This window comes from Ambystoma mexicanum, chromosome 6p (assembly GCF_040938575.1).
Source record: "Ambystoma mexicanum isolate Mex_15411 chromosome 6p, UKY_AmexF1_1, whole genome shotgun sequence".
NCBI classification, from domain to species: Eukaryota; Metazoa; Chordata; class Amphibia; order Caudata; family Ambystomatidae; genus Ambystoma; species Ambystoma mexicanum.
Window position 1 is genome coordinate 409,328,729 of NC_090935.1, and position 22,039 is coordinate 409,350,767.

General features: G+C 49.7%; 1 protein-coding gene across 2 annotated transcripts in view; it reads right to left on the reverse strand.

The window, feature by feature from the left end:
• FBXO4 (F-box protein 4) overlaps nt 1–22,039 on the reverse strand; it is a 368,809-nt gene that overhangs the window by 338,110 nt on the left and 8,660 nt on the right. The window contains exon 2 of one of the 2 annotated variants that reach the window (XM_069627209.1): nt 16,635–16,720. The exons of the other annotated variant lie outside the window; for it this stretch is intronic. Within the exon in view, the coding sequence (XP_069483310.1) occupies nt 16,635–16,637 (3 nt within the window). The 5' untranslated portion in view covers nt 16,638–16,720. The remainder of the gene's footprint in view (nt 1–16,634; nt 16,721–22,039) is intronic. 2 annotated transcript variants of the gene reach the window in all.

A 22,039-nucleotide genomic window follows, 5' to 3' on the forward strand; every position in this document is an offset into this window, starting at 1 on the left:
ACACCAAAGCTCTGGTCAGTGTTTGATTGTGCTACTGTATCTCTGTACCTATTGTGTATACTCTGCATACTGCCTAACTCTTCTTGAGGGAAGTCTGACTTCTCAGCCACAGCTACCAAGTGAATCTGTGTGGTACAGACTGCTACCAAGTGGGTTTACTGCCAAACACCTGTAGTCTGAAATCTTTTGCAGTGGTCCCTAAGGGAACTGCACAGGTTTCTGCCTAACAGTGCTCTCAAAAATGATTTGGACCTTTAGAGGGCTGAAGCAAGGTTGCTCTTTAGCACCAATCCTCTTTAACCTCCATCTGTCGGATCTGAGAGAGTTTCAACATGGGATTCGTGCTTTCCCACCCAAATTCAGGGAACTAGAGCTACCCTGGGTCCTCTATGCAGACAATCTGTTCTTAATTGACCAGGTACCAACTGGACTCCAGCATAGACTAAATGGCTTTGTGACCTACTTAAAAGCAAACAATATGGTCAATACTAACAAGCCAAAAATCCTCATTATGTCCTCTGCTAAGAGAACGTTTTGGGGAAGACCGATTTGGAGAGTGGGCCAAGATCCTGTAGAAAAGGTAGATACGATGGTTTATGTAGGGACAATAATGAATACAAATCTAGATGGGAGAGCGCATCTAGTAATGCTGCGGGGAAAGGCTGGAAGACCTACAATTCACAGAGTGTCTTACATAAGAAAGTAGTCCAGGTTCTTACATACAGGGCTGAAGCCATCCTTAATTGAAGTTTTTTTGGAGAAAGGTCCTCGATTTCCAAACTCTCTCCCAATGGCATGCATTCGATTTGAAATGGGACTGCAATCAATGGTTTCAGTGGTGGCAGGGAAAGTCATCTCCCTTTATAGGAAATGTCTGACCTCAGATAACATCCCGGCCTTTGAAATCCTGAAACAAAAAGGAGTTGAATTGGTCAGAGAAATGGTTCAGTAAATGGAAGGAACAGTGTAATAACTATCTGAAGGGGGGGGGCGTGGCCTGGAGCCGATGGCGAGCAGAGGCTGATTCGCCGAGCTCCGGCCGAGACGCCGTTTCCGAATCTTTTTTCTCCGGCTTAAGTGGGACAGCAGCCCGCTGAGAAGTACGCAGCGGTGCGTGAGGCGATCCCGCACAAAACCTGCTCGAGAGGTCGGATTCTCCGGCCCCCTGGACGCCAGCGCAGGTCTTGGAACGCGCTCCCTCCCCCTGCCGCGCCTGGATCCAAGATGGCGCCCCACACAGCTTAGCGGGGCCTCCGTGCGGAGTACCCCCGCCAGCACATTCGGCTGGGAACACTGAGGAGGAGTACCACAGCGGAGCTGGCCTCCTTGCAATATCCGACTGTGGTCGGCACCAGACCCTCGCCCTTCTCCCCCCCCACCACGCCGGACGGCTCCGGTCGACACTACGTGCCGGAGTCTCGCACAGCGTGAGCCGCTCTATCCCCGGAGCTCCACCGCGGCACAAAACACATCCCGGAGACGGCGGTGAGGGTCTCCACGCAACGCCCGACCGCGGAACACACCAGACTCTCGTTCTTCCTCCCCTCTGCCGGCGACCTACCAAAAAATAACCACGGCACACATCCCGAGGACGGGATCACGCGGAGGCATCACCAGCCTCTGCCCCCCGGGCCCACATCCATCTGCAACGAGGCCGCCGCCGGGAAGCAGAGCCGGAGGAGCAACAGCCGCTGGGTCACTGTGATCCGCCACCTTACCCAAGGACCGGATTCCAGCTCAGAAACCAGAAATGACTCGGAAAGCCGCGACGGCGGAGCCCTGGGAAACGAGGTGCGTCAAGCCACGGAACAACTGTGAGTGCGGCCCCTGCTGCTCTCCCCAACCACAGCCTGCATTATCTCCGCGGTTGGGCCACCCAATTGGACTCACACACCAAGAGGTGACAACTCCTGCCCTAAGCGCTCCAACACTATCACCCCCGAGTCCAGGGGCAGCGACATAGGCGCTAAGGTAGCGGATAAAGCATCTGAACCCACAGTGGAATACATTACTCCAGAGCGCTGCGCCCCGGACAGCTCCTAACCACTGATAATAATAAACTTTCAGGGCACAGCCCACTCTAGAACTCCATTCCATAAGCGAGTGGCCCTGACTCCCACCCCACCAGTTTCAGGGCTCCAGGGCAACCGCTATTGCGCCTCTAACATGGCCGCTAAAAACAAAACCAGAGCTGCCACCATGGACTCCTTTGTCTCAGCCCGGGCAAAGACTCCCACCCAAGCCAGGGCTGGCTCCACCGAAATCATTCGCTCGCAAGAGACGGAGCCCAATGATAATCACTCCCAGATAATGGACGCTATTGCCTCATTAAAGACTCACATAGACTCCAAGATAGACGAGTTCAAAATAGACATACAACTCATTCGCCAAGATGCCCGCAACTTAACGGAGAGGGTGACGGCCATGGAGAAATCTACAGAGGAAAAGTCTGGGGCCACAGCAGCCCTACAATCCGAAGTCTCGAACCTGAAAAGGAAGGTCGCATTCCTAGAAGAAAGAGCAGAGGAAGCCGAAGGTCAGGCTAGACGGGGGAACATCAGGATCCTGGGTATCCCGGAGGGGAATGAAGGCCTAAATACTACGTCCTATGTTGAAACCCTGCTGCTACAGGAGATTGGGGCCGGCAAGTTGACTCAGGGATTTGCGGTGGAGAGGGCCCACAGGTCCCTCCAGAAACGACCTCCCCCCGGCTCACATCCACGGCCAATAATAGCCAAGATACTAAATTTCCAAGACAGAGAAACTATATTAAGATACTCCAGGGAAACAGGCCCTATCGTACAGGGCGACTCTAAGATTTCCATATACCCGGACTATACCCAGAAAGTGCAGAGGGAGAGGAACTCGTTTGTTCCGATCAAAGCAAGGCTTCGCCAACTGAACCTTAAATACAGGTTGCTGTACCCGTCCCGCCTGAAAGTCATCCACAAAGGGCGAGCAATATTTCTCGAAAACCCGGAAGCAGCCAACATGTGGCTAGAGGACAATAACCTTGCCGACGGTGGGGATAACCCAGGAGAGGAAGACTGAACCCCGGGGGAGGAAAACTGGACCCCAGGGACCCTCCGCACCACCCACACATGAAGCATAAACAGCCGGACCCAAGAAGGTAATCCAATTAACAGTATATCGTATGGAAACGACCCTCGTTCGGCCTCGCCGCCTCACAGCAGCCCCGCCCCCACCGAAAGATCCAACCGGGCTAGTTCGGTCTTTTTTGCCCGACCCAACTCACGCCCGATTCCCGGATGGGTTTAGACGGCGCGGGAGCGCCTGAGCACCGCAACAGTGTTGTAGTTGCTGGGCGCACCAGTTTGAGTTATGTTATTAGTTTAGTTAGTTTCATAGTCTTCGTCCCATTGATGCTTGAAAATATCGAGATGGTCACAAGATACGCTCCAGGAATTGACGAATCAGAGGTCCATCGCCTACAGCCTACCAACCACGCTTTGATGCCGCACCAGGCCACCGTAGTTGTCCCTCACGCCAAACCCAGAACACTGAACCAATGGCATCACAACTCAATGTGATGACATGGAACGTAAGGGGAATGGGCTCGTACCTCAGGAGGAACCCCATACAGTCTTATCTTAGGAGGAACAAAGTCTCGATTGCGATGCTACAGGAGACGCACCTCACCGAGGATGCTCTGTCCAAATTGGCAGACCGATGGGAAGGGACTGTGAGAGGATCCCCATACTCCAAATACGCAAGGGGTGTGCTAATATGGATAAAACCGAATGTGCCTTTCCAGTTACACGGATGTGAATCTGATAAGCACGGAAGATACGTAATAATGTGGGGAACTATAGAACAGACCCCGATCTGCTTGGCTAACACATACTTCCCACAACATGGAATCCCGTCTTACCTCAGTACACTGAGTCCCAAGCTGGCACGCCACCGAGGCCAAACCTTCATATGGGGAGGAGATTTCAATTGTGTCATGGATACAACTATGGACAGATCACTCCCTCCCCCCCAATCAAGCAATCCCGCAACCCGTACTATGGCGGAGACACTGGACCAACTCAATCTAGTGGACATCTGGAGGATACAACACCCAGCTGACAGGATCTACTCACATTACTCAGCCCCACACAGCGTCTACACAAGAATAGATTATTTATTCATTGATCGGGACCAGGTCCCGCTGGCGATAGCCACAGAGTACTTGGGGAGATCTATCTCCGATCACTCTCCGTTAACCATGCAATGGCGGCAGAGGGGACCCAGACCCCCGATCCCCATGTGGAGAATGCCTTCCGCGACATTAGAGGACTCACAGTTCAGAGAGGACCTTGCCGAGAGACTAGAGGAGTATGTCGAAATCAATAAAGGATCCGTGTCCACTTGGAGCACACTGTGGGAAGCCATGAAGGTGGTTACCAGAGGAGAAATCATATCTAGAGCTGGTGGCACCCGCAGGCAACTAAAGACGTCACTTGAGGCCCAAGAATCAGAATTCACTCGTCTGGAGTCCACTCCTGACGCCTCCCCAGAGGTCGAAACGAAACTGAAAGCAGCCCGAGAAAAATGTCAGCTCTCCTGGGACAGGCTGGAAAAATTCGACTTTGCCACGTACATCGCTCGATCCCACAGGGAATCAGACAAACCAGGTAGGCTGTTGGCCTGGTTGTGCAGAAGAGAGCACCCTAAACACCTACCAACGGAAATAATAGACACAGAAGGTGCATCCCACAGGACACAGATGGGGATCAACAAAGCATTTGCTGAGTTCTACTCAAAACTATACGCTCATGAAGCCCAGATCCCCACCACAGAAATAATAGATACCCTGGAAGAGATTGGCCTACCCCAAATATCCAGCGAACAGAGAACTGAACTGGACATGGAAATCACTCTCGACGATGTAAGATGGGCCATCAGGTCGCTCGCTGCCAGCAAGACCCCTGGCAGCGACGGACTCACGCCGGAATTTTATAAAACATACGAGCCCATCCTCACCCCCATCCTACACGAAGTCTACCAGGAAGCTTACGCAAACGGTATCCTCCCCAACACCATGAGAGAAACTATAATCATCCCCATGCTTAAGCCCCACAAACCGCCCACTGATTGCGACTCATATCGACCCCTGGCCATGCTCAACTACGATAGCAAGATCCTCACCTCAATACTGGCCAGCAGACTTGCTAGAGTGGTAGGGTCTATAATTCACGAAGATCAGAACGGATTTGTTCCAGGGCGCAACACCACAGCTAATTTGAGGAGGCTTCAACACATCATGGCCGAAACTCACGATTCTGAGGAAGACCTAGCGATATTGTCGCTTGACGCCATTAAGGCCTTCGACTCCATCTACTGGGAGTGGCTGGTGGAGGCCTTGCGGGCCTTTGGCTTCGGAAATGGCTTCATCAGATGGGTCCAGGTTCTCTACAACTCCCCAGTGGCCAGGGTCAAGACAGGCGGAATAGTCTCAGATCCTTGGGAAATACAGAGGGGCACGAGACAAGGATGCCCACTTTCGCCCATGCTGTACATATTGGGACTGGAACCGATTGCCATATACTTCCGTCAACAGCTCTTTGACGACGGCATTAAGGTGGGCAACGTTTATAACATAATATCATTGTACGCAGATGACGTTCTCCTCTATTTAAAAGACCCCGAGATCAATGCACCGACAACACTGGAGGTACTCGACAACTACGCGAGATACTCTGGAATCCAATTTAGCAGACACAAATCCTCAGCATTCCCCCTGGCCAGATTGAGAGACGTTTTAGCAGAAGACCTCCCAAGTATAGGGATAAAATGGCAACCCGAGAAGTTCAGGTACTTGGGGATTGATGTCAGCCACACCCCACAGCTCACACATGAGCACAACACAGAAGTCGCTGTCACCAACCTCCGGCGATCTATAAAATTCTGGTCCAAACTCCCACTGGCAATGGTGGGGAGAGCGGCGATTGTCAAGATGATAATCCTCCCCCGCTTCTTGTATTTCTTTGTGAACATTTGCCACTACGTACGGCCTCCCTTCTTCAAGAAATTGGAGGCCATCATTAAGGACTTTTTGTGGGGACCCCACAGGCACAAACTGTCACTAGCTACACTAACCCTGCCGCATAAAGAAGGTGGAATAAAACTTCCAGATCTCCAGCTCTATTACCTGGCTGCCCAGCTCAGTCACATCACGAGGTGGCTGTCAGACGAACCTTCAGCTGAACTGGGGCTACTGAAGCAACCTCACACCAACTTAATTCCCATGGAAACCCTATGGAACCCCCTTTGCCGCTCCCCGGAAACCCCTTTAGTTGTGGAGCTTGGCAGACAGATATGGGCCAGGACTTGCTACATTAGGAAGGTGCAACACCCGTACTCTCCAGACCATCCCATAATGGCAGACGTGTGCAAAACGGAGGCAGACCTTCCCATAGCAAGGAGGTGGGAGGAAGCTGCAATATATACATGGGGAGACGTGTTTGAAGATGGAGTGTTCAGGGACTTTGAATCGATACAAGATATCGAAGGACTATCCAAAGGCCAGTTCCTCTGGTACCATAGGCTCAAACAAACCGCCAAGAAGCAGAACCGACCTCTGACCCTCTACTAGAGGAAATGTATGGCCTCTCCGATGGATGGAGACCGGTCTCCAGGTTGTACAACAAGCTCATCGATAAACCTAACCCTAAGGGAGCGGCGCTGAGGGCAAAATGGGAAGCAGACCTCGTAGCCCCACTCACTGATAAAGAATGGGAAAGAGCATTAATATTCCCCAAGAAAGTGTCAAGAAACTCCAGATTTGGCCAAATACAGCTGAATGTCCTATACCGAACCTACATGACTCCCCACAGAGTTGCCTCGTTCAACGCGAAGGTCCCACCGGTGTGCCCATGGTGCGGGAACGACAGGGCAGACATGATTCACATGTTCTGGACCTGCACTAAAGCGATGACACTCTGGTCAAAAGCCAAGCAGTCCTGTAGAGACGCCGGAATGGAGAGATATGAATGGTCACCCAGAGAATGCCTACTGGGTACATACCCCAGACCAAGCAAATTCAAACACCTTGTGAAGCTAATGGACATTTCATGTATACTTGTTAAAAGGACCATAGCGATGGCCTGGAAGACACCCGCAGGCCCCAGGCACGAACGTTGGTTAAACGAAATGGCGAGATGGACAGCTGCAGAAACCAGAGCTTGGCAGGAAGGAACTACATCCAGCGGGGACGCCACAAGCGGCACCCTGGTCGCCTGGAAGGCTCTTCTGATGGACATGCACTTCGACGCGGACCATAAGCCCCCCTGAACACCTGTAGTGTTTTGTAGTAACAGGTTCCTATCATCACAACGCAGATGTCCCCTGAAACTGTTCCCCTCCACTTTCTGAGAAGTCATACCCTGGACTGAACCACCATCTCGAACCCCACATGTTACATCACACGAAGACTACTGTTGTTTAAGTTGTTTTTCCTTTTGTTTACTTTAATCCATAAGCTTGTATTGTCTCACTTTTATCATAAAACCAATAAAATACTTTGAAAAAAAAAATAACTATCTGAAGGAGCATAACATAATGCAAGATATTCTAATAACCAACCCACTGAAGGTCGAGATGAAAATGCAGAACCTTGACTGGATCAACACGGTGCAGTCACGATCCTCGTATACGCTATCCTTGACTTTCAGGGAAGAACAGAGGGGGATAAATCGAGTTCCAAGATACCTGTAAAAATTCCCTACTGCCCACGTCAGCGATCTGTTTCTGCTGGTGCTGCCTAAACATCCTTCCGTCTAGAGAGGTGCTCCTATCAAGGAAACAGATTGTGGTATGTGAGGCAATCTGCAGATATTGTGGTGAGCTGCAGGAGACAGAATCCACTTGCCATCTGGTAAATAGCTGCAAGACACTGGCTGAAGTTTGAACATGGTTTTTGGGAAATGTCATTAAATAGGCAGAATCAGCTAAGGAATGGTGGGACTGGTTGCTCCTAGGACGAAAAGACCAGCCTAGTCCTAGCAACTATGTCCTTTGTGGAATTTGTTCTAAAAAGATGGATGAGAAAGGGAACGTTAAAAGAAGCGTCCCAACGCTGGCTTTCCATTAGTATACAAGGGTGGATAGGGGAAAAAAAAGTTTTCATGAAATGGATGTGTCCATTTTAAAGGCTGAAAATGAATAAAGGGATTATGTATATGTTTTTTTTTTAACTTTGTAATAAACCATGAACAACAACAACAACAAAAGGTTTAATTGGAGGGCACAATAGAAACAATGTGGTGTGTGTGAGCTATGGGTGTTTGGATTACTAGTGGGAGCTTAACCAGAATAACAATAGGCCATTAAGAACTCACTTATTAGACGTTGTTGCTCATGGGAAACGGGGGAATACTGTGTTTTATCCAATGAAGTCAAAGCGTCCCATTGGTAGTTGCCTCCTCCTATGTGATCCTCCCTCACAGGTCCACTCCCAGGGTCAGGATCAGGTAGCGTCTGCTGTGCCCTTGCCACATGGAAGGAGGTCATCGCCAGGTAATCCGTGATAACTTCACTGGATTCATCACACCTCCCAAACAAAATGAATAAGGGCCGATAGCCTGTTCTATGGGTGTAATACCCACTCACACTCAGGAGATTCTACAATCATTTCTGAGCTCTGTGCCAGAGGAGAAATATCAATTTGCATATATGTGTGGTCTCACTCACAAGGTCACTCCAGCAGCAAATCGCCAGACATGCATGGAAGCAAGTTCCAAAGATTGTTGCTGCTGTAACATACAGAGCCCTGCCTCCCATTCAAACACATGGAAGCCCTGGTGTATCATGTGAAACTACAAAAGGATGTATTGAGGGACAAACATAAATAACATGGTGATGCATCCATTACACCGCACTAAGCGCAAATTGTTATACACTTACAGTAGTGTGAATACCTGACTTTAATGGCAATAACTACTAATCATGTCTGTCCGGAAGCTATATGATGGCAATCCCAACCATATGATGCCTGAGCTTAAAATGGCAAAGGCTGGTTATGGCAATACATGCCAACAGACGCAACTACCTGGCCAGAAGGTGGAAACAGCTGGAAAGTTGTTTGAGTACCAGGAAATATGATGGCAGTGCTTGGCAAATGTTATCCAATAATTAGATAAAAACAGTTGATGACATCACATATCACATTCATTCATTCATTCTGATGAGAAATGTGTACAAGGGCTTGTGTTTACAATGTTGGTAGCAATATATCAGATATGGTCGTAGTGGTCTCATGAACTAATTAATGATTACAAAATTAACTAATTTAAAACAAAATGTTATTTTAGAGTGTTCTTGTTAATAACAAAACCCAAAAATATGTACACATAGGAAATGGGTGCAGCGTGCACCACAGCAGTACAGTATTTTTTATCTAGTAATTTTGGCTAGTAAAATAATGAATGCTACCTTATGTTGAGACTTGAGTGTCGTGTAGGCAGAAGAGGCCTCCGTCCCCAAATGCCGCACAGAGAGAACCCAAAGTCACTCTCTGTGCAACCGTTGAGGCCACAGGCGGAGATGTTCAAATCCGGGACCGCGAATCTCTGGGACCCCAAGCTGCTGCAAGAAAACACGGGTTAAGTACCAAGCAACTAACAGTAACCACAGTGCCAGAAACAATGCAAAAGGTCTTACCAAGGGGGGTCATGGAGGAGGTAATGAACCTAAGAGAGAGATCCGGGACCCACGTGGACCGTTGTACTCCAGAGGGAGTGGTAGTCCACTTTCCACCTGATGATGGTAGCGTGGTAGTCAGCTATGGAGCTATGAAACAGGAAGTCCAAAAGGAACCAGATGCAAGATGGAGAATCCGGGAGGCAATCCAAATAACAGTCCGCAATCAAAAGCCAAAACACTTCCAAGGTAACAAAGCCAGAGGGTTGATCCAAGAGGAGTCCGTAGAACAGGCAGGGTCGATTCCAAGAGTAGCCAGAAGTCCAAAGAGATACGTGACGTCAACAGGATGCAAAGCACAACTGTGAAGCAGCGAGTACCCGGGCTTCCTGTGTTTAAATACTCGCGCTTCTGGTCACATGGTGCGCTACTGGATCACGTGAGTGGACAAGCGCGTCACGTGACCTTACAGTCCCGTGACGCGGAAGCCCAATGTTAGTCCTTCACGATCCCAGGCGCCAAGGTAGCTGCCAGTGCAGAAATGGCTGTAGTCTGGCAGGAGCTCGGTTACGGACAAGGAGCGCCCGTGCACGCGAGCTGCCAGTGAGTCCATGTGAGTCCCGGAGTGGGAAGGGAGAAAGGGATGGGGGGCGGGGCGTGCCATAGGGACAGCAAGGTTCTGGGCCAGTACAGGTGTGTGTGTGACAGGGATCGTGACAGAGCCCCCCCCCCAAAGGCCCACGACCCCGTGGGCAGGAAGGGTGATCCCGGTGAAAATGAGCCACCAACCGAGGAGCGTGAACTTCAAAAGCAGGGACCCAAGACCGCTCCTCCGGACCATAACCAACCCAATCCACCAGGTACTGCAAGCGCCCCCTGCAGACCCGGGAGCCCAGAATGGCAGAGACCTCAAACATCCGGGGACGCCAAGGACACCGGGGCAGCAGGGGCGCGCAAACGGGAAGGGGCCGGACACGGCTTGAGTAGGGAGACGTGGAACACGGGATGGATTCTCCAAGACCCTGGGAGAACAAGACGGTAAGTGACAGGATTGATCACCCGGGACACTACATAAGGACCAACAAAACGGGGCAAGAGCTTCCTGCAACCCACCAACTTCAAATGACGTGTAGAAAGCCAAACACGAGAACCCACTGAGAACCCCGGGGACAACAAGCGCTTCTTGTCTGCTTGGGCTTTCATGGACGACTGGGCCTCACGGAGATGTACCAAGGTCTAGGCGTGGATAGAGGACAGGTCCCTAAGGCAGGCACTAGCGGCCGGATTGGCGGAGGCTGCGAGGTCAGGTATTGGCAATGGTACGGGGGTGCTGGCCATACAGGACATAGAAGGCGGAGAACCCAGTGGAAGCATGGACTGCATTGTTGTAGGCAAATTCAGCGTTCCGGAGGGCACGCAACCAGGTGTACTGTTGTTGCAGGATCAGACAGCGTAGGTACTGCTCCATGGTTTGGTTTGTCCTTTCGATCTGACCATCCGTCTCCGGGTGGTAGGCTGAAGAGAACCGGACGTCAATTCCCATCAAATTGGTCAGGGCACGCCAGAAGCGAGACGTAAATTGAGATCCCCTGTTGGAGATCAGGACAGAAGGCAACACAAACAAACAAAAAACGGAATCAAAGAACAAGGTGGCAAAGGCAGAAGCGGAGGGAATACCCTTACAGGGAATGAAACGTGCCATTTTTGAGAAGGAGTCTACAACAACCCAAATGGTGTCATAACCCTGCACCCGAGGCAGTTCCGTAACAAAGTCCATGGTCAATGTATGCCAGAGTCTCGGGGGCACGGGCAAAGGGAGAAGCAGACCCAAAGGGCGTCCCCTACAGGTTTTACATTGTGTACATATAATGCAGGTGTTGACGTAACAGTCCACGTTTCTCTTCATGCCTGGCCACCAACACTTCAAGAGAGATAACGTATGGCGTTGACCAGGTTGACCGTTTACAGGGGCATCGTGAGACCATTCAAGGGCCATGTTACGTGTGTCAGCAGTGGGTAGGAACAAGCGGTCCAACACAAACGAGAGTCCATCATGGAACACCGGATCCCACTCCGACAGCTGGTCGGGATGCATTGACACCCACTTGCGTACAGCGTCCAATAATGGTATTGAGGGAGTGCAGATTACCTTGGTGTTGTCTAACAATGTGTCAGGAAACTCCGGCAGAGAAACCCCCCCGGGAGAGCGTGACAGTGCATCGGCCTTTCCGTGTGCAGACCCAGAACGATGGCGTATTTGAAAATCAAATGCCGCGAAGAAAAGATGCCACCTCACCTGCCTGCTGTTGAGGCATTTCAGTGATGCCAAATCCTGCAGATTCTGGTGATCCGAGAACACCGTGACCCGATGTTTGGCGCCCAAGAGGTGGTGTCGCCACACGCGGAACGCATCCATGACTGCTAATAGTTCCTTCTCGGTCACGGTATAGTGGGACTCAGGGGTAGTGAATTTATGAGAATGAAACGCAACCGGGAGCTAGCGGCCCATGGACTGACATGTTTGGGACAAGACGGCACCAAGAGCAAAGGAGGAGGTGTCTGCCTCTACAATAAAAGGGAGGTCTGGGTCAGGATGCTGGAGAACAGGGGCTGTGGTGAATGCGGTTTTTAGTGCTTCAAAGGCCTTTTGATGTGCATCCGACCAAAGAAAGGGGACATGAGCACTGGTTAAAGCGGTGAGGGGAGACACAATGGAAGAGAAGCCAGAGATTAACCTCCTGTAGAAGTTCGCGAAACCCAAAAAGGACTGAAGGGCTTTCAGATTTACAGGAACAGGCCAGTCCAGAACCGCTCTCACCTTTGAGTGGTTCATGGACAACTCATCGGGAGTGATACAGAACCCAAGGAAGTCGACGTTATTGGCGTGGAACTGGCATTTCTCCAGTTTGGCGTACAGAGAGTGCTTTTGTAACCATGACAGAACTTCATGGACATGGCACACGTGTTCGTCTAAAGTCTGAGAAAATATTAGGATGTCGTCGAGTTAAACCACGACATATACATCCAGAATATCACTCAGGACGTCGTTCATGAACCTCTGGAAAGTCGCTGGGGCATTGCACAGCCCAAAGGGCATGACCGCGTATTCGTATAAGCCGTACCGGGTGCACAAAGCGGTCTTCCATTCATCCCCGGAACGGACGCGGACCAGATTGTAGGCCCCACGGAGGTCCAGTTTGGTGAAGATGGTTGCATGGGCAAGCCGGTTAAGCAAGAGCGTGATGAGGGGAATGGGGTACCGGTCCTTTCTCGTGACAGCATTCAGACGCCTGTAGTCGACACAAGGGCGCAAGTCGCTTTCTTTTTTGGGCACAAAAAATATAGGACTAGCTGCAGGTGAGGTGGATGGACGTATGTGCCCCAGGCTCAAAGCCTTTTGGATGTAATTCTTCAGAGCCAGTTCCTCCGATGGTGAGAGGGAATAGATTTGTCCTGAGGGTATCGTGGCGTCGGGGAGTAGGTCGATGGGACAATCGTAGGGGCGATGTGGTGGAAGGGCCTCGGAAGAACCACGATCAAACACAGCCGCAAAATCTTGGTATACTAGGGAACGTTCGCAGCCACTAACCCAACTATGTGTTCTGATAGTGATTCCTGTGAGTCATTCGCCGTTAATTGGGCTATAGCCTGAGCGGGATTGTCGCTGGTGGTATCTGTGGGTAGACAGAAATGCTGGCAAATGTCCGACTCGAAGTGAACCAAACCCAACTTCCAGTCGATGAGGGGGCTGTGTTCCTGAAGCCAAGGGATTCCCAGTATGAGCCCAAACTGTGGCATGGTAATGAGATCAAAGCTTATGGTCTCCCTGTGTTTGGATTGAATCGTCAATAACAAAGGGGCTGTTTGTTGTTTCACCGGACCGGATATCAAGGAAGAGCCATCTACAGCGTGTACTGGTTCGGGCCTGGTCTTGGTCAAGAGAGGCAGATGCAGTGAACGGGCCAGGGATATGTCGATATAGTTGCCTGTCGCCCCTGCATCAATTATAAGGGTAACTGGATTGATGCTGTGGGCTGTAGAGTGGCTTGTACATGGATGGGCCGGATGCGCCCAAAAGCGGGTATCAGGTTCGGGGTGTGACTGGTATAGCTCGATCCCGTCCCCGGTACTACGATCGAGCTATCCGAAAACCCTGTGGTTTGAGTTTTGGGCGACATGGACATACCTTAACGAAGTGACCCACTATGCCACAATAGTAGCAGGCGTTATCCACTCTCCAACGTTCCCTTTCTAGGGGAGTTATTGGGCTCCCGATACCCCCGATTTGCATGGGTTCTTGGGAAGAGTCAGGAGAAGGATGTGCCGTGTGGGGTGTAGGAGACTGGGCGAAGCCTGCTTCCGCTCTCCTTTCGGACCTCCGTGCGTCCACCTGAAGGGACAGGTCGACCAGATCCTGAAATGCAGTGGGTAATGAGGGGACTACCGATAATGCGTCTTTCATGGGATTACTGAGGCCCCTATAGAATACCACCGCCTTTTTGCTCTCAGGCCCTAAAGTTTCAACGGAGAGCTGGTTAAACCGGGTTATGAACTCAATAAGGGAACCCCTACCCTGATTCAAGTCCAGGAGTTCCAGGTCCCGAGACTGGACTTCATGCCTGGTATCAAAGACCCGGGACATTTCAGTGACAAGAAGATCGAAATCGTATAGGGCCAGGTTATCATTCTCCAACAAGGGGTTGGCCCATGCGGCGGCTGTGCCAGCTAGATGGGAAAGGGTGAATGAAGCTTTAATAGTGGAATCCGGGAAGGCCTGAGGTCGGCACAGGAAATGCAGCTTACATTGGTTTAGGAAGGTCCTGAATTTCTTGGGATCCCCATGGTATCTTTCGGGAGCTGCCAACGGGAAAGGGGTGGGTAATACCACGGGAATAGGATTCAGAGGTGGAGGAGCAGGAGGCGGAACAGGTTGAGAAACAGGGGGGTGTATCCCCAAATTCCGCGTCTAGGGGCAAAGGGTGTCTAACACTCTGTATGTTGTCAAGGCGTTGATGGATAGCAGTGTTGGCGGCCGCCATGTCTGCCCGTAACACTGTGATGGCTTGGACCATAGCAGTCATGGGGTGTTCAGCGTTCCCCTCCATTGATTACACGACAATAGGCTTCACAGTCTGTTGAGACTTGAGTGTCGTGTAGGCAGAAGAGGCCTCCGTCCCCAAATGCCGCAGAGAGAACCCAAAGTTACTCTCTGTGCAACCGTTGAGGCCACAGGCGGAGATGTTCAAATCCGGGACCGCAAACCTCTGGGACCCCAAGCTGCTGCAAGAAAACACGGGTTAAGTACCAAGCAACTAACAGTAACCACAGTGCCAGAAACAATGCAAAAGGTCTTACCAAGGGGGGGTCAAGGAGGAGGTAATGAACCTAAGAGAGAGATCCGGGAGCCACGTGGACCGTTGTACACCAGAAGGAGTGGTAGTCCACTTTCCACCCGATGATGGTAGCGTGGTAGTCAGCTATGGAGCTATGAAACAGGAAGTCCAAAAGGAACCAGATGGAGAATCCAGGAGGCAATCCAAATAACAGTTCGCGATTAAAAGCCAAAACATGTCCAAGGTAGCAAAGCCAGAGGGTTGATCCAAGAGGAGTCCGTAGAACAGGCAGGGTCGATTCCAAGAGTAGCCAAAAGTCCAAAGAGATACGTGACGCCAAACAGGATGCAAAGCACAGCTGTGAAGCGACGAGTACCCGGGCTTCCTGTGTTTAAATACTTGCGCTTCTGGTCACGTGGTGCGCTACTGGATCACGTGAGTGGACAAGAGCGTCACGTGACCTTACAGACCCGCGACGCGGAAGCCCGATGTTAGTGCTTCGCGATCCCAGGCGCCAAGGTAGCTGCCAGTGCAGAAATGGCCGTAGTCTGGCAGGAGCTCTGTTACGGACAAGGAGCGCCCATGCACGTGAACTGCCAGGGAGTCCACGCGAGTCCCGGCATGGGAAGGGAGAAAGGGATGGGGGGTCGGGGACGTGCCATAGGGACAGCAAGGTTCCGGGCCAGTACAGGTGTGCGTGTGCGAGGGATTGTGACACCTTATCAGAGTTTTGAGTAATGTTAAACATGGAATAAATGGCTAATAATTGAAGACCTTCTACATACTTGTGTTAGTACAAACAATACATATGAAGATCCACAATTCATACAAATCTGAGCCACATGCAGAGAAACCTCAGTAAGGAGGAAAGCAACAATGCCACCAAAGAATTACAATAACATTAGACTTCATAATCCTGAACACAAATGAATTGCGTGTATGAGGACTGGTTATTTCTACGTGTATGTGCACCATAACCTGAGGCTAAATCCTATGGGAAGTACCTGAAGAACATAAAACAGGGTTAATGTTTATATGTAGCACCTTTTGAATTTTAAAATTCTCTCCATCAATGAACAAAACCACGTGGTCTAGATATGTTAGTGAACAAAAACAAGTGGCACAGATATGTGATGTGATCAATGAAATTTATGATATCATATTTGATTTCCTGGGTCTTAGTTTTAGCAGTGCACAGTGGTAGCGCAAGTTACGGTTGCTTAGCTTACCATAACTGGCGAATTTCTGGTGTTTTTCAGTTGTACTTTTAAGCAGAATGTCCCTTTAACCCCTTAACTGCTGAGGGTTTTCGCTCCCAGTGCTGAGCCCTTTTTTGGACATTTCGGTATGTCGCATTCAATCCTTTGTAACTGGTTTGTTAGAAGTGATATCCCAGCCAAACGTGCACCCTTTTCTTCCCACATGGAGGCGGTCATGACGCCACCAAGGACTCCTAGTTTTCTGTAGGGGGGTGTGAGAAAATTACTCCATTTTTTTTTTCTCCAGAAAATGTCAAAATAATGATGTACAAAGAAGCCTGTGGTTTCTTCCTTGTAGCATCTAGGAACAAATCGTTTGCTGTTGAGAATTCACAATTTTCCAAGCTTTCAGGAACAGGTCAAGTAGAAACAGAAAAACATTTTTTATAAAGGTTACCATCGGTTTTGTGAGAGGTAGGCGAGTTTTCCCTTTTTTGTTCAGTAGGACATACTTGCACGGAATGGAAGAGGAGGGCAGGAAAGCTGAACGGGAAGACAAAAAGACATACATTTCTGAAAGGTAGACAAAATTGCAAGTTCAGCAAGGGGTCATTTGCGTAGGTCAGGCAAGAGCTATGTAGCTAAAATTCCCATAGTTAGGGAAAGAAATTGGAAAATTGACAGGGTAAAAAAAGGTATGTGCTGGACATGTTTGGACTTGTAAGGTAATGACTTCTCTGAATATTAAGAAAAGCAATGCATCTCTACATTCCCCTGACTCTTGTAGTTAGAAAATCACACATTTTTCGTAATGTTTCACAAAACAAGCAATACCACAAGGCAAAAACGGAACCATGGTACACAGGATTTTTATGCGGACGGCCTAAACAGACATACTAAGCATTAGAAAATAAGGAAAACAAATGTGGTGAAGTATGGCAAGGATAGATTTTTTGAAAGAGCACGCACAGGCAGACCTTTTGAAGGATAGGTGACATGCGCAAGTTACAAAAGCAGACAGTACCTAAAGCAGCAAACAAAATGTAGGTCACATTTGGGAAATGAAAGGGTTGTGTAACAAAGTGCAGTAGGAAACGTATGAAAACGTTATCCAAACCAAGAGAAAACAACAAATGTCCTACCTTCCCACATTCCCACAGGTGTCCCGATACAAATGGTACCTCACATTTGTCGGTGCACTGACCTGGGGACAAAGGGAAAAGGCTAAACCACTGGTACATGAAACGTGATGGGGAATACTGGATTTGGCCATCTGGACAACTCACCGATTTGGGCATTGGGTGTTGCAGCGACCAAGGAAAACAGGGAACTCCATGCATTTCTGTAAAGAAGACATCCGTGGGAATCCAAAAGAGGTCCGACGCAAATCGCCCTAGGATTTTTTACCCAAATAGCCTGGTAAAGTCCAAAATGTAGTGGGGAAAAACACAATTTTCAGACATTTGCCACAAGGAAACCACCAAAACACACCGCCAACACCAGATGTCATACCTTCCCATGTTCCCACAGGTGTCCTGACGAAAACGGTCCCTCACATGCGTGTGCGCTTACTTGGGCCGAAAAGAAAAAGGGTTGACCGTCCCCATACCTCCCCAGAAGGAAAAGCTCTAACGCGGCACGCCAAGAGTTTCAGGACAGCCGAAGGGTACTTTCCCCAGCCTTGGGTGTCAGTCTACAATGTGGGTCGACCATCCACAAGTCGCACCACAGTACCAGGGAGCCCCGGCAGGGCCTCGTCTTCCCCAGATGGAAAAGTTCTAACACAGTTGTAGTGTAAGGCTGGGGTGCTCCTGCCATGCGATATGCTTATGACATGGAGGATTCGGGAGCTCGAGGACGATGTGAGGGAGAGCGAGACGGCGGTTGGAGGAACGAAGAGAGACAGAGCGTGGGAGGGACTCGTTATAGAGATTACTTAATTTCCCTTTACTTTCCCACCTTCAATAAACCCTGTTCCCACACCACGCTGCCTCCCTCGCCTCATTACAACCTAACACAGCGCAGTCAGAGGTCCAGGACAGCCGGGGTGCTGCCCCCAGCCTTGGGCGCCTGTCGACAATGTGGGTCAACCGTCCACAAGTCAAGGCAAAGTTCCAGGGAGCCTCGGCAGGGTCCCCAGCCATACCCGGAGTGAAAAGCTCTACTGCAGCCCAGCCAGAGGTCCAGGACGGTCGGAGGGGGGCGGGGGGGAAATGTCCCCGGCCTTGCGGGTCTGTCTCCCATTTGTGTGCACGGCACCCAAGTTCATCGGCTGCCCCGGGCAGTCCTGGCATGGTCCCTTCCCAGAGGGAAAAGCTGTAACGGGACAAGCATGACGCCAGGGCTCCCCGGGAACACCGCTGGACATAGGGACGGTCGACCCACATGGGAGACAGGTGCCCAAGGTTGGGGGCATCACCCCTTCTGTCCTGGAGCTCTGGCTAGGCTGTGTTACAGCTCTTCCCTCCGAGGAGGGATAGGGACCCGGCCTGACAGGGCTCCCTGGGACCCACGCTGAACTTGGGGACGGTCAACCAACAAGGAAGACAAGCGCCAAAGGAAGCACCCCCCCATTGTCCCGTAGGTTTGACTGGCCTGCGTTATAGCTTTTCCATCCGAGAAGGGATAGGGACCCTGCTGAGGCTCACTGGGACTGCAGCTGGACTTGGGGATAGTCCCCCAACAGTCCCAGGGAGCCCCATCAGGGTCCCCATCCCTCCTTGGAATGGAAAAGCTGTAATGCAGCGTAGCCAGCACTCCAGGACAGCCGGGGGTGCTGCCCCCCACCTTTGGTGCCCGTCTCCCATGTTGGTTGCGCTTCCCCAGGCCCAGCTGTGGTCCCAGGGAGCCCCGGCAGGGTCCCCATCCCTCCCCAGAGAGAAAGGCTGCAACACAGCCCAGCCAGAGCACTAGAACGGCTGGGAGTGCTGCCCCCGGCCTTCGGCGTCTGCCTCGCACATGGATCGACCATCCCCCAGCCCAGCAGCGGTCCCAGGGAGCACCCACAGGGTCCAGATCCCACAGGGTCCAGATCCCACAGGGTCCAGATCCCTCCCTAGAGGGGAAAAGCTCCAATGTGGAATTATATTGTTAACGGTTTCCATCCCCCAGCCCAGCAGCGGTCCCAGGGAGCACCCACAGGGTCTAGATCCCTCCCCAGAGAAAAGCTCCAACGTGGAATTATATTGTTAACGGTTTGTACTAAAACATATGCAAATAAAAATGAAAAATAAATTAGAAAAAAGGTCCTGGTAGACTACACAATTATCACACCCGAGACTTGACTGTTTTAGTTTTGCCTATTAGGGGGCACTGAAAGCACAGACTATACGCCAAAACAATTGAGGAAGGAAGTGAGAGGATGTATACAAAGCCTGTGGGTGTTGCTTTGTTTTTGTGTGCCGTTTAAAGTTTATTGAATTGGAACATATACAGACATGTGCTTCATGTCATAATTAATGTAATTACGCATCATAGCTTGGTGTCACACACAGTTTGCCCTTCTTTTGATGAATCAGCTCTGACCTTCATTTTTCCGTTAGTGTAGCACAGGTCTATATTTGCCAAACTTTTTTTAACATTTCAAACAAGGTATATTCAAAAGCAAAGAATCAACTTAGAGGAATTGTGCCCTCAAATTTTTTATTGTCCAGAGCGTTCGGGCATGTGGTTTAAAGCAATCTGTGATCAATCGTAAAATGCACCTTACCATAGTTTTCCTCACTTTTACACATTCGAAATCAAGCATTGGGCATGGCCATCTTGTGCTAATCTTATCCGTTGCCGCATCGCCCCAAGTTGAACTGCCCTTGCAGCACTAAATCATATCCCCACCCCTGAAGCTGACCTCACTAGACGCGTACGGTCCCTTTCACAATGCGAATGTACGTCAACATTGTTTGTCCACCAGCTAATGACGCGTCTCCATGGAAATGGCAGGACGCCTCTTTCCTCAATAAGTATAAACAGACCGCTTCCCAGAGTCGCTTTTTCAATCATTTCACTGTATTTTTTTGTATTTCCTGTGACTCGTTTCTGCTCTGTTCAGCTATCTTCGTTACTGTTAGCTTATGCGAACAGATACTAGTACTAGCATTACTATCGATTTTAATATTGTCGTATAATGGAAACAATTCAGCCCTACCAGTACGAGCCAGAGTATTCCGAGGTGGAATTAGTTGAAAGACAAAGATGTGGAAATGATGGGGCATCGGACGACAGTTGGGAGGATGAATCACCGGATCCTGAGCCTAGTGTCATGGAAGACCTCTCCACCTGGTGTACCAGCAATCGGTGCAAGGTCATGCCAACCGAGGAGAACTGCTGCTGCAGAGAAAACTCTGGATGCTTGGCCTACATATCGGAAGACAAGACACGGCCGCAATGCGTTACAGAGCTGCATGACTTCAGGGCAGCCTGCCTCAAGATTCGCTTTAAGGATTATGATGGTGCTTATGCACGAACTTCGCACAACAGTTCGCACTCGCAATCCAAGTAACAAATACGTGTACTGTAGATGTGATGTAACTTAGGCCACTAACATTTCATGTTTGTCTTCGATATTGTCTTAACTTTAATCTATCACTGCCAAATGAATGTAGTCTGGCATCTCAATACATCTCTCGCGATTTGGGGAAATCATAGTGGTCCTTATGTGTCTTTCACGTACAACCAAGAAACAGTATTTCTCTGTCCCCCAAATGTTATAGATTGCATGGGTGTTCACTTGTAATGTGTCTACACTTAAAGGCCCAAGCTGATTGATCCATGAAGTAACATTTGTACTAGCAACTATGCCATAAGATACAAGAATGCATTTTCAACTAAGGTTTGTAAGCTTATGTTCATTTAACTACAGTTTGTATGTTTCTCTTCCACAGGTGGTACAGGCTGGTGGCCTATCGTTCGTTTACATGGTGGCTTCATGGGAGGCTTGGATACCGCGTTCGAGTAATACCCGCCTGCGTCGTTGGTGCCATTCGAGCCAAATTCCCTGACAGCGCTCGGTACAGGGGATTTTCCCACACTGTGCTGCAACCCAAAATATACAATTTGTACTAAATTCGTGTCATCAACATCAGCAACAAAATAAAATAAAAATCATTGAATAGTTGTTTCAATTTTTCATTGAATCAAGGACACGCTCACTTGTCCTGGCAGAGCTGGCAGGGTGGGAACGGCTAAGGTGCCAAACACCATGTACCCTTCAACGGTCTCTTCCACGCAGGGGCCATTGCTCACATGGCCTAGCCAGACCCAGTGTCTCCAGGCAGGTTCTCCTGAATCAGGCCGCGCCTCTGCAATCCACACAAGTGTGTCTCCATTCAGCAGTGTTCCGGCCCTTTTCTGCATCACATACACACCCACTTTTCTAATTCTTTATAAACCCCCTGATAGTTATCTTGAGAACATCTGTGAGCACTGGTACTCAACTCGTGATCGTGCTACCTGTTCTCCTGCTGCTAACTACCTTGCTTGTTGAATCCAATTGTTTGTTAGTCAAGGTAAGGGCAGGTCACCTAATCATCTCTTTCTGATCTCAAAATTTCAATCTATTTCAAACGAGTGTACCTAATAGTGTAATGTTCATTCATCTCAATGACTTTAGCATTGTCTACTGTTAAAAGTGTTCTGATCTCGATATATAGCAAATTTCATCAGTGTCAATTGTGATAGAATTTCATCTTTCTTGAACCATTTCTTTTGATGCATGAAGTACATTAAACAGACGAGTAACACATTACGATTTACGTTGCATCAATCAATTCAATAGCAAAGTCCTGGTGTATAGTCGACTACGCTACACAGGTTTTGCTTCTTTGACCAAAAGAACCATTGCATAGAAAACTTTGATATAATCCC